At 43.2% G+C, this 12,604-nt stretch overlaps 1 protein-coding gene across 2 annotated transcripts in view; it reads right to left on the bottom strand.

The window, feature by feature from the left end:
• SCN8A (sodium voltage-gated channel alpha subunit 8) overlaps positions 1-12,604 on the bottom strand; it is a 566,978-nt gene that overhangs the window by 174,544 nt on the left and 379,830 nt on the right. For both annotated transcript variants that reach the window (XM_078688933.1, XM_078688934.1), the window contains exons 18-19: positions 10,782-10,936; positions 9,764-9,937 (exon numbers count right to left, since the gene is read on the bottom strand). In XM_078688933.1, coding sequence (XP_078545059.1) covers positions 9,764-9,937; positions 10,782-10,936 — 329 coding nt within the window. The remainder of the gene's footprint in view (positions 1-9,763; positions 9,938-10,781; positions 10,937-12,604) is intronic.

The raw sequence follows: 12,604 nt of genomic DNA, 5'->3' as shown, positions 1-12,604 counted from the left end.
TCACCGCCTGAGCCATTTTTTGAAAGGGATGGTATTTCTACAACTACAAGGGAAGAGTGGAAGGAATATTTTCGCAATGATGTAGCAATAATAGAAAATGAGGAACAACCATCATCTCCAAATGAAAAGGTGGAAATATTGTTGAATAAATTAGGTGCAGGAGGGGAAGAAGTCTACATTAACATTGAAAAGAAGGACCAGGAGGGTGCTGGAAGGAATGTTGGTGAAGAAATGATGGAAAACACAGGGGATTATTATATGCAACTGATGTCTCTTGATGTACAAAGTTATGAAGTTAACAGGGATAACAAGGATGACAAAGTGGGGATGAACGTGAGTAAAGTTAACCCTGTGTGCACTATCAACTTAGGAGGAAGAGAAATTGTTGTAGTCGCTGATTCTGTGTCACAGTATTCTACGGTGAACACGAGTTTGTGTAGTAGTAAGTTAGCTGAAGCATTGGGATCAGAACTCAAAGAGACCATCATATCCCTTAAAACGTACTTAGGTGATAACATTAACATAATAGGGGGCAAAGAGTTGGATTTGAGATACAAGAAAAGAAGTACTAGGAAAACTATTTACATCACAGAAAATGAACCCTCAGATCTGGGAGGGGCGGAACAAAAGAAATTAAGAATAATGATATACCTAGAAAGTAATGAACACAGGAGTGATCTGGAGAGAAACAACAGTACACGAATAGCCGGGTATGAGCGGTTAAACGAAAGAATACCACCATATAATGTCGAGGTGGCATGGAAAGGAACTGCTTGGAGAGTGGAATGGGAAAAAAATGTGGTTATGGACAAACTCAAACATGGTACTTATAAAGGACTAGAAAGGAGAAAGAATTTGAGCAAGGAAACTGTGAAGGAAAAAAGTGAAGAAGTTAGGAAAAAAAGAAATTAATTTATTAGAAAAGGTAAATGTATGGTAACTTCAACTAAAGGAGTAAAGGAGGAAAAGTGTAATCCTATTCGACACAATTTTTGGAGAGAGTGGCGTGTAAGAATATGGAATGAGCCCATGTCCAGTGGTTCAGGGTCGGAGTATGGAAATAGACCCGAAGTGAGAGGATGGTCAAGACCAGACAACGATGATGTAAAGGTGAATGAGGCCTGTGGTGTTACAAGGCGCAGACGCAGTGCAGTCTGGTCCAGGAAACTACCCAAGGAAAAGACCTTAAAGTTATTATCATTCACCTGGATGGAGGTGATGTTACGAGGGAGAGAAGTATGGAGCACAATAGTAAAAGAGTTCCCTAGTGTCTGGGAAGATTATGAGGAGACTATGGAGGAGTGTAAAGAGGCTCACCATCTGGTTCAATGCCCACTCCTCAAAGTAAACTTATGAACTGACTGGTGGCTGTCTGGTATAGCGGATAAGCAGGAGTTCTAGGTATCTGTTGGTCCTGCAGCACCTGCTGGGGCAGTTCATGTTTCCACTTTGCACTATGGCCTGGACTTTGGTTGGCCATCACAGAACTTATAACTCTTGTTGACAGCAATACCAACTGCGAATTCTTAACTGAGTTTAACTAGAAGTCTGAAGTGTGGGCTCCTTAGGCTATGTCATTGGGGTAGTCATCCCTCTCCAGTGTCCACATTATTTCCGTGAGGACTGTCACTTGTATTATAAGGAGCTTGATGCCTTACAGTTATTTGTTTTTGAATTTAGGGGCTCGGGTGGATGGGAAGTTGGGGGTGTTTAGCCCTCGTATTTCCTTTCTTTATTAGATATTTCCGGGAGAGTAAGTGGATTCATAGTCACATAATAGTTGGTAGGTACGGGGGGGGCAGAGAAGTTAGAGCCTCAGTCAAACCACCCCGTCTCTTTATTTATCTACCCCCCCCCCCTCATAAACAGTTTCTCTTGTTCATAGTGGCCCCTGCCAGTTCTGGCAGAGGTCCTGGGTTCATCCTTCTACATTGACCCCGGTGTTTTCCGGGGCTAAGGTCCTCTGTGCAGGACCCTCTGTTATGCTGGTTAGCGCTTTTGCACTTATCTCATCCCTCTATGCCTTCTTTGTCTTTCTCTCTCCTACTCATTCTTTCGATCTTCCTCTCCTTTTTCCCCGCTCTTTCCCTTTCTCCACCCCGCCTCGATTTACAGTTGTCCCCTGCTTTTTTCCCTTTTCCCCTGTGGCCTCCCTAGGGAGGATGATGTGTTGTAACTTATCTCCTGGTTCCTTCCCCTTCTTCCTTTTCCCCCTTGCCTTCTTCCCACTTGGTATGGCCCGTGCTGTTTCCTGAAGGCTGCAGTAGAATGTTGGTTTGTTACTATCCTGTCAAGCAGGGAGCACCAGTGTTGAAATGAACTGAATAAACCGTGTTGGAACCCTACAGCGTGTGGAGTTTATTACTACACCTGTGAAGAGTGATTAAGAGCCCTTCATCAAAATAGCTTTTGCCTACATATTGTTCTCTGGTGGTTTCTTCATAAAACTGGAGATTTCGTGCCTAACTTGCTTGTCATAGTTTGTCAAGATTGCTAACACCTTAGGCATTTTGTTAGAGGTAGCAGCCATCTGGTTACCACTCTTGCCCATAGAGATCCTTTGTGATCATCTTTATCTGGTGAAAGAAGATTGATGTCTTGAATCATGATTGCTTACAACTGACATAATCTGTCTCCACTTGATTTAAAAGGTAGGCAGGGGGTGTGTCAAGCCTTATATTCTTCTCTAGCCTTGAAAGGATAGCTGAATCTGGGTTTTCATTTGTGTCAGACCTTCCACTCACATTGATCCAAAAGAGATAGCCTTTAAAAATGGTTTTTTATTTAAAAGCACCGTTTTTCAGTTTATAGTTTTTCAGGCTGAGGTAATGTGTCATCCGGTGGAGAATATGTATGACCTCATTTTCTGTATGCTCCAGCTGCTGGCTTGGAAGTAAACTGGAGGGGCATGCAGCAAAGGTTGTGGTTTCTGCTGAGGAGAAATAAATTAAGACAAGGGCAGATGCAGCCATGAAGCAGGTGAACTGTGCCTGATGGAGAAGGTTTGAAGCAGGAAACCGCAGATTGATATTTTCAACTATACATTGGAGGGAAGTTTATGGGTCTAGTGGAAGTTGAACATCGATACGTGGGGACCGTTATATTGTCTTTCATCCCTATGATGAGCAATAGAAGTAGCTCTAAGGAATTGTCCATTCATATGCTATGAATTTGGTATAATTCCTCTTCCAATTAAAGTTGCACATACTAAATGTATAAAGCTAGAAGTCTAGTGGCGTTCCTGTCCTCCTTATGATCCTTCAACCTTGTTGAAGAAAGCTTCAACATGCTGTACATCCTGCTTCTTAGCATCCACTTCTTGATCGCCATCCCCCCCTTCCTATCTATAACAGTGTATCACTGCCACAGTCTGGAGGCTTAAGAATGATGACAATGAGACTAATAGTGCCTGTAAAAGGGATAGTGGATGTAGTTAGTCAAGTGGCTATAACAGAAGTCTCCAAAAGTTGGCAGCTGACAAATGGATCACCAACGGAGTCACTGTCAAGGAGAGAAGAAGAAAAAGTTACTTAACTTTATAAAAGAACCTTCTGGTGAATACTCTGCCCATCAGCAGATGCCTCACCTCTTGAATGTCCCAGGTACTGCAGTGGTTCTCGAAACTTCTGACGCAACTCTCCTGCACTAGTAGGGGGCACTAGCTTCATCTTGTCTATAAAGTAGAGTAGCAGTGATGGCACTGAAACCATTTAACACCCACCCCAGAGCTATGTCACTGATTTCAAAACAGTACCTGGAGGAAGAGGGAAGAGGTGTGGCGCCGCGGCCAGGGCGACTGACGCTGGAATCTGGGGACCACGGTTCGATCCCCGGCTCCGGCGGCAGGTCAGCCCAGCACCATGTGACTCTGGGCAATAGCTCGCTTAATCTTCCCGACGGCCCCCAGCGCCTAGAGACCCTTACGGGTGATTGTGCGCTTTACAAATGTGGACTTTACTTTACTTTACCTCCACCCAGCAGAGGCTCTGAAAGGAAATGTCAGATGAGGAAAACCTATAGAATACTGAGCAAATTAAATGCCAATCCCTTCTCACTCCTGAGTCCAAGCAGTAGTGCTCGGTGAAGGTATGATGAGATGCTTATGTCCCCGCTCTGCATATTTCAACCACAGGAACAACTCTGGCCAAGGCTGAGGAGAAAAGATCTGTTGGAATGTGCTTAAATACCCTTCGGCAACTCCTTTGCAAGGGCCTAGAACATTTTGCTTCCCTTGTACCCTATGAAGAACTGACCGTCAGACCTGATTTACTTTGTGCAGTCCAGATAACTAACTGATCACCTGGAGACGAGGCGGTGCAGACAACTCTTCTCTTTGTTTGAATAGGATGGTGGGTAAAAGGTGGGTTGAGTGATAGATTGACCGAGATGGAAGGGAGTCACCACCTTGGGGAGGAAAGCAGCTTTAGTTCTAGGACAAACATGCTTGGGAACAAGCATGTGAACAATAGCAGAGTGATAAGTGTCTGCAACTCAGTGACATGTCTTGCACTGGAAACAGCAACCAGAAAAAAGTCTTGAGGGTCAGTAAACATAATAGGCAACTGTGAAGGGACTCAAAATGAACACCCATGAACAAAGTCAATACCAAGTTCAAATCCCATTGGGCATTCCAAAGGGGACGTCCCTTGAGGAAGATTCTCCTCAGTCGATCACAAGCCCACTGCAGAATCCCTGGAGATCAAGATCAAATCTGCAAGATATCACTGGTGTTGAAACCACTGCCTGAGGAGGCATCCTGGAGGGCCCTGATGTGCCAGTTTGTGTGTATGGCCATAAGGATGCAAGGATCCAACAGGCCCAGCAGTCACAAGAGTGTCAGGAATGATGTGCAAACTGCCACCTGAAATATCAAAACCCTATCCCAAGTGTCCAGGATCCTGTACAGGAAGGCATGCTAGGATAAATGTACTATCAAGTAACTGCCTGTATGAATGAGTGATGCTGAGAAGGTTCTAAGAGAGACGTGGGCACTTTGATGAAAAATCCCAAGTTGAACTGCAGGTATGTGGTTAACTGCAGGTAATACAACACCACCTGTGGGGAGCAGGATTTAAACAGCCATTCCTCGAGGTAGAGAAATACTGGGATTTCTGACCTACTGAGATGGGCTGCAACTACTGCCTTCACCTTTGTGAACTCCATTGTCAATTAAAACCGGAGGACCACGAGCTGTACCCTTCCACAAAATGCAGCAACCTTTTTCGACAACCAGATGTGTATGTGGAAACACACACCCTGCAAGTTGAGAAACACCATCTAGTCTTCACCTTCCAGTGCCAAAAGAACCTGAGCCAGGTTCAGCATCTTGAACTTCTCTTAGCGTAGGTAAGAACATCAGGAGCATGATCACTTGGTTTGGGTAAAGCCCCCTGTCCTTCCTGGGAGCTAGGAAGTACCAAGAGTAGCATCCCTGGCCAATTTCCTGCTCTGACACCAACTCCAATATTCCTTTCTCCAGTAGGGCTGCCACTTCGTGATGCAGTATTTGCAGGTGGTCCTCTGACTGAAGGGACTGCTGGGAAGCAATATGGTGAGTTGCTGTTAGGGGGGGTTGATTATACCACTTTTTACAATTTGAAGAACTCATTGGTCTCAAATTATGATCCTCTGGCCTACAGAAAAAAGGAAACCCATTGTCCCACTGGGCGCGCATTTACTCCTCACAAGACAAACTACAGAGACTTCCTTGGTGGAGCTGGTGGGGAGTAGGAGGGCTGGTTCTGGCAGCCCCTTCATTGTGCTTGCACTGCCGCACAAAGGTGTTTTCTGTTAGCTTGTATGAGTAGGTTGGTGTTTTGCTCTGGTACCCTTTCAAGAAGCCTTTGAACTTCCAACATGGATGAAAATATTTTGATGAAGAGTGCAGTCCCAGTGACTTGGCTGTAGATCTTCCAGTCTTTAAGCGCTCTAATACAGCATATGACTTTTCTCCAAAGAGGTGCTAACCAAACAGAATGTCCAAGAGTGTGGACTGGACATCAGTCAAAAAGCCTGTAGAGTGCAATTAGGCTTGATGGCTTAGGGCCCTGGAGGACTTCATATCTCGGCCCACAGAGTCGGCAGTATCAAGATCCGCTCTGACAATATACATGCAAGTGTCCTGACCCTCATAGACAATCTGCACTAGATGAACCTAAAGACAGTCAGTGAGGTCATGACACCACCATAGCTGCCATATACCATAAAGAATGGGTTTAGCAGCTATGACAGAGTGGCATTGAGGGATAGTAATGCCAATCACCCTTCAGAAAATATCTTATTGCCCTCTCCTTGTAAGTTCTTGAATTCCCTGTCAGGTAGATGGATAGGGAAAGATTCTGGATTGGATATGGTGATCGACAATGCTTGAACAACAAGATTCTCTGGGGATGGATGCAGACAAAGAAAGAAGAGAGGCCAGATACCCCACTGCCAGCCTGTTGGTTTCTCCCAGATCTCTTTCATAAATTCCAAATGGGCTTCATTAACAGAAAAGCACTGCTCTGTAGAAGTAGTTGCACACTGACTAACCTCAATAAGAATATTTGGCTTGAACATGCCAGAAGGCAGGGGCAGCTTGAGCACCTTCATTGTTTTTCTACGAACAACCCTTCTCGTTCCTTGAGGTAAGTCTATAGCAGTGTCAGCTGATGTATCTAGCCCACATGCATTCTGAAAGGCTAGGTGGTCTGCATTCTCAGATGTGGGGATGGGAGGGACAAGCTCCCTCCTATCCAAAAGTATTGTTTACAGTGTGCTAGCATTATTGGTGTGCACCAACAAGATCCTCCCTACATTTCTCTTCCTCCAATACACGCTAGGCCTCCATCCATTATGACAATTTCTTATTTGGGCCCAGAACATTTTCCTAAGAAAGGGGTTGATGTGGTTGAGAAGGCAATGCCAATGGAATCAGTAGTGGGGCAGGAGGAACTGATGAGGACCACTGGGTCGGAATAACATCATAAAGTGTTGGAAAAGGATCCAAAGGAGCCAAATGGATATTCAGTTCTAAAGGAAACCCTTTTGGCAACCCCGAGCAGAGCCATGTACAGTCCCTTGGGGCCTAACAGCGTTCCAGAGGGGACCGAGGCCCATTTGAACAGTTCCCTCATTGCGGCGATGAACAAGTGGGTCAGCACCCAGTGCCAGGAACTCAGGGTAGCCTAGAGTCAGTACTGTCAACAACACGAGTGGTGGAAGCAGCACCTCAGTGTCATGAGGAGGAACCATCACCATTAATTTTGGCTTTGAAGTAAAAAAAAAGAGGCAGGTTACAAAATCAAGGTGGGGACTTACTGTTTGACCTCAACCACCTCCTAGGAGAATTCAAAATGCTTCTTCTTGTTTTAATGTTTTTTACTCTTCTCCCTGGAGCACTTGGCACTGGTTAAAATCTGGCTACATGTCTCGCTACTCTTCTCACTGTCATCTGACCATAACGATCTTCAGTGGCACGGGCCATATAGAGTTTGGGTTCATCCCAAAGATAAAGGTTGTAAGGGTTAGAGTAATTTCTTGAAACCACAGACCATTGTCGTACGGGTCTGTGATCGACATTTGAATGTAGCACCTGCAACAGGGCTTAAACCTTGAATTCTTTGATGGCAGATAGGTTCCAAACGTACTTCATTATTCATAAGACAAGATTTTTGGAGAGCAAATATCACAGCAAAACAGAGGAGAAAAGCACCTCACTTGTGTTGAAAAGTGCAGATACAACACAACTGATATCAGGGCTCCAGGATTTAAGGTCCAGTGATGCCATGGCAGCTCCCCTTCTGGGGTTGAAATGGAGCTAGTGGCACGAATTGGCGGGGGGAAAGCTATGTCAGAAGCTCCAGGATATAGTCTACCCCTTTGGATTCCCAAGAAGAGAGAAATCTACACGTAAAAGTATCCAGCAGAAACAGTGATTGAGAAGCAGGCAACTGACAATGAGGAGAATAAACCTGGAGAATGGGGAAGGTCAGTGCTGAGCTGTGGCTGCAGACTTAGGAGCTAATGGAAAGAGGCAGCCAATTAAAGTCACAACTGATGCAGTGACAGATAATGATTGAAAAGTCAACACTTAAAACTGGTTTTGCAACCAACCAGTCAGCCAATGAGCTTCTTTAAAAGGCATTTTTATTGAGTCTAGTGAAACAAACTTTTAGAAGGACCAACTGAAAACAGTATATTTTTCTTTTAAAAGTCCCAGGGTTAGGCGTGTCTTCAAGTCTGTGGGCTTTGTTTGCAGAAAAAGTCACGTCCAGGTTGAAGGAAATAAGTGAACAAAGTGTATGGGTCATACATTCCCACAGTAACTAAAGGCTTTGAAGATTTTTTGATTTGTCATATTATGAATAAACTTTCGTGGCACAAACTCCAGTCAACATAAAAGGTGAAAAGTTCTCACTGTTCCCTTCTTGTTTGACAAGAGGTTGACAAAATGGACAGGAAGTTAAATATTGCTTAAAATGTCAAATCAAAACAATCTAAGATCAGAACTTCACAGGAGTCACTTAGAGTTGAGCATGTAGGAGAAGAATTTGTTGAGCCTCAGAACACTGTCTTTGAACCCCACTGGCACAAATGTTGGTCACCTAATGAGATGGAGAAACTACGAGTAGTATGTGGGTTTTACAATGTTAATTAAGTGTGAATGTAGATTCTAATGGAAACACAGACTACAAAGGGATTCCAGTATGATGTTGGAGAATAATTCAAATCAAGCAAATCACATATGAAAGGTCCAATAGTGGAGAAACATCCTCTTCTGAAATGCAAACTCTGCTAATAGCAATGACATGACACAGGGTATTATAATCATTTAGACAGTGGAAGGCATAATAAAGGCACTGAAATGGCTTTACTACAAGGCCTTCAGATAAGAGTTTGAAGGGTGATTATATTTGAAAGTTGGAACACTGATATTTATAGTGGTGGGTGAGCAAGAGAAACATTTTAAGTGAAAAACTGGGGTATTTCTGTTGCACTTGGAGATAAATTCAAGGTTAGATCAATATCATCAAGATTTTCAGAAAACACATTCCAATAGAAGCATGCTGTAAGTTGTGGTATCAAGCCATTGGAAGCGGGTAAGAGATTCCTCTGTGAGTGCTATTCTTAATATTTTTGCTAGGTGCACTTACTTGATTTTTGGAGGACTATATGGCTGGTGGTACTATTACTGACATGCCTGAGTTGCAAGTTCAAAGTTTACTACATCAACGATGAGCTTGCCCTAACTTATAATAAGGCTAAAGGACGATTATGCACTGGGATCATTATCAAACTATTTGGAAAATGCAGTTCACTTTTTGGTAATTGTTTCTAGCTTCCAAATTCTTACTTTCTTGGTTTGTTTGTGCTGCCACTATGAGATGTGACTGCTGTAATGGAAGCTGCTATCATTAGTTGCTGCACAGACCAGTTTATGCCAGAAATGGGAGGGCAATGAAACTACAGTTTTTAGGAGCTGAAGTCAAACAAGAGACTCTGCTAAGGATCAAATAAATGGCTATTGGAACATGGCATCTGAAAGCCGACTCAATTAGATAGTGTCACTAGAAACTGTAAAGTGCAGTGCATGCCACCTAAGCGGCTGAGGCTTATCATTACCATCCATGAGGTACTGAATAATGGTTGTTTTGGGACATGGGGCAAGGGTCATACTTAACATGGTATTAATACAAAAATCAGAATGAATCTTGTACTATCATCGCCCTTTAAAAGGTAGCATTACTTGCACAACTTTGAAGCTAGGAATGTGAATACGTACAGCAACAATGAGGAAGTCCAGCCAGCACCAGGCGTTGGTGAAGAACTTTACAAATCCGTAGGCGAGCCACTTCAACAACATTTCCAAGATGAAAATGTAGGTGAAAACCTTGTCCAAGTATTCGAGCATTGTTCGGATAGTCTTTCGTTGTTCTATATAAATATCTTCAAAGGCCTGCAAAAAAAAGGTTTGGTTGACGCACAACTTTATAAATAATGGATTGAAACTTCATCTTCAATCACATCTGACTCACTATGTTGTGTGATTCATTGTGTTAGTTTCTGAGCCATGAAGTAAAACCTTAAGTAAAAAAGGTACAATAGTTCTAGTTAAAGCATTCAGACCCTAAGTAGCTTACAAATGTCTCCAGGGACAAAAACTGCAAGCCATGAAAAGCACAAAGATTTTCTAGTCCTAATGAACGCAAATTTAAGACATGTAAACTAAAGGACAAGTGTACACTTTTGTAACTCAGATAATTGGGAGAAGCGTTCATATCCCTGCCCTTAGGAACTCAAATGCTAAACAAACACCAAAACTTGTGGAAAGAGTTTTCAAATACTATTTGTCAGGTATATTTGAAATTAGGAGTGTCAAGTAACTTTTTGATAGGGTTTCCGCACTGGTCTACCCAGCTTTACAACTTAAGGGATAATACACAAAATTATGATAGTTTTGCAAGGTTTTGCAGCCCACCCAAATGACCTCACTAGCCCACAAGTCACACACAGCACAACGAGAAGATGCAAGGAAAGGAGAGGATTCTTAAGCACTGAGACAAGTTGGGAGGGATTTCACAAAGACTAAGATGATCTGTTTATGTCTGGAGGTGCTGGAGAGCTGTCAGTAAGAATGAGAAAACACATCGCGATTTAGTAGGGAGTGTGAAAGTGAGGAACTAAGCCAGGATCGTGAAGGTCAATGTATGGCCTTCAGGTGTATTATGGAATTTAGCACTGAGGTTTAGAATGTAGAGTGAAGCAAAGACATAAAAACAAGTAACAAAAGCACTTCTTACCAGGGCACCACTACTAAGGAGAATCATGAAGATGATGAATGTTTCAAACCAATTGTGCTCCACTATAAGAAAGCAGGTCTTTCGCAGGGTCCACCATTGCTTTCCAAAACCATCATCAACGCTGACCTGGCAGACCTTAAACCGTGCAACACAGCCTAGAAGAAACAGGAAGTTAAATAAGTAACATAATAAAATGGTAAGGTTTGAAAGACTTAACCAACTGTCTGTTAATATTTGCAAGGGCATCATTAGTAAAGCGCACAGCTGTTGTTGATGGGTAAAAAAAAAGATTAAGCGACAACATAGAATATAAATATGACATAAATAAAACCTTTGAACATTTTAGTTTAACACCATATTTGTAACATCAGGCACCCTTTTTGCGCGTTTTCACTGCTCATTAAGCTAGAGTTGTAACAGGTACTCTAAAAGGCGAATATGGCCCCACCACATCACCAGCCCTCAGCTAATACATTGGTAAGACATTTGCAAGAAAAATGTTAAAGTTTACTTCTCTTGTGAAAGAGAAGTAAACGCTTCTCTTTCACAAGGCACAATCCCAGATTGCCTAAAAGCAGCCCAGGTATCTCCTATTCTAAAAAAAACTAAAGCAGACAAAGCTGATCTCAATAACTTCTGCCCTATCTCCAACATCCCCACCCTAGCGAAACTCATAGAAAAATGCGTACAACCTCAACTTTGTGCTCAAATAGAGAATTACCAACTCCTTGACCAGCATCAATCTGGCTTTCGAAAGGGGCACAGCACCGAATCGGCGCTCACTCACGTCATGGACGACATCTTAAAAATGCTTGACCAAAACAAAGCCTGCCTCCTGATCCTCCTCGACCTTTCCTCCGCATTCGACATGGTTAATCATGACAACCTCCTTGCCATTTTGATTAATAGGATGGGCTTCTCTAGCCAGGTGATACAATGGTTCTCGTCCTTCCTTCACCACAGATCTCAAAGAGTCAAGGCAAATCACTCACTCTCCCAGCCCTCTCCAGTTCTCATGGGGGTTCCCCAAGGGTCTGCACTATCTCCTATCCTCTTCAACCTGTTCCTGGAACCTTTAGCTAACTCTTTAAACTCCACTAACCGTCTCTTCCACATGTATGCGGACAATACACAACTCTATTTGAAAATCTCTTCACCGGAAAATATCACCTCACTCAACACTACCCTAACATCTACCCAAAACTGGTTAACTGAGAACCATCTCCTGCTCAACACCTCCAAAACAAAATTCCTGCTCATCTCCCCTCCCAACCACATCCCTCAGCTAGACATGTGGCTGAGTCACCTCAATGCCTTCAACTGCACTCCTCTCACCATAGACTCAGCCAAATCGTTCGGAGTCACCATGTACAAGCACTTAAATATCAAAAATCATATCAGCAATGTGTGTAAGGGAGCAAACCACTTGATGAGGACACTCAGAAATATCAAACCTTTCCTTACACAAAATTATTTCAAGCAGGTGGTCCAAGCGCTGGTCTTGCCGAGGCTGGACTATGGCAGTGCTACCCTCTGTGGCTTTCCCAAATACACCCCGGCTCTACTAAGGGCATCACTGAACACAGCGGCTAGACTATGTACAGGCAACAAACGATGAGCACATATCCTCAGTCCTAAAATCTTTTAAATGGTTGCCCTACTAAGCACAAATTCAGGTAAGGATTACTGTTCTGGTGCACAAAGTCCTTCACTTCAATACTCCCAGGTACCTTGCGCAAAAACTTGAGCTATCTTGTGGTAAAAGAGCCCCAAGAAGCGCCATTACTTTCCTCCTGAAACCACTCATCCTTAGCAAAAAAAGA

This window comes from Lissotriton helveticus, chromosome 1_1, assembly GCF_964261635.1.
Source record: "Lissotriton helveticus chromosome 1_1, aLisHel1.1, whole genome shotgun sequence".
In the NCBI taxonomy this organism is placed as follows: domain Eukaryota; kingdom Metazoa; phylum Chordata; class Amphibia; order Caudata; family Salamandridae; genus Lissotriton; species Lissotriton helveticus.
Note: the sequence above shows the minus strand (reverse complement) of the source record. Positions and strands in the feature narration are given on the sequence as shown.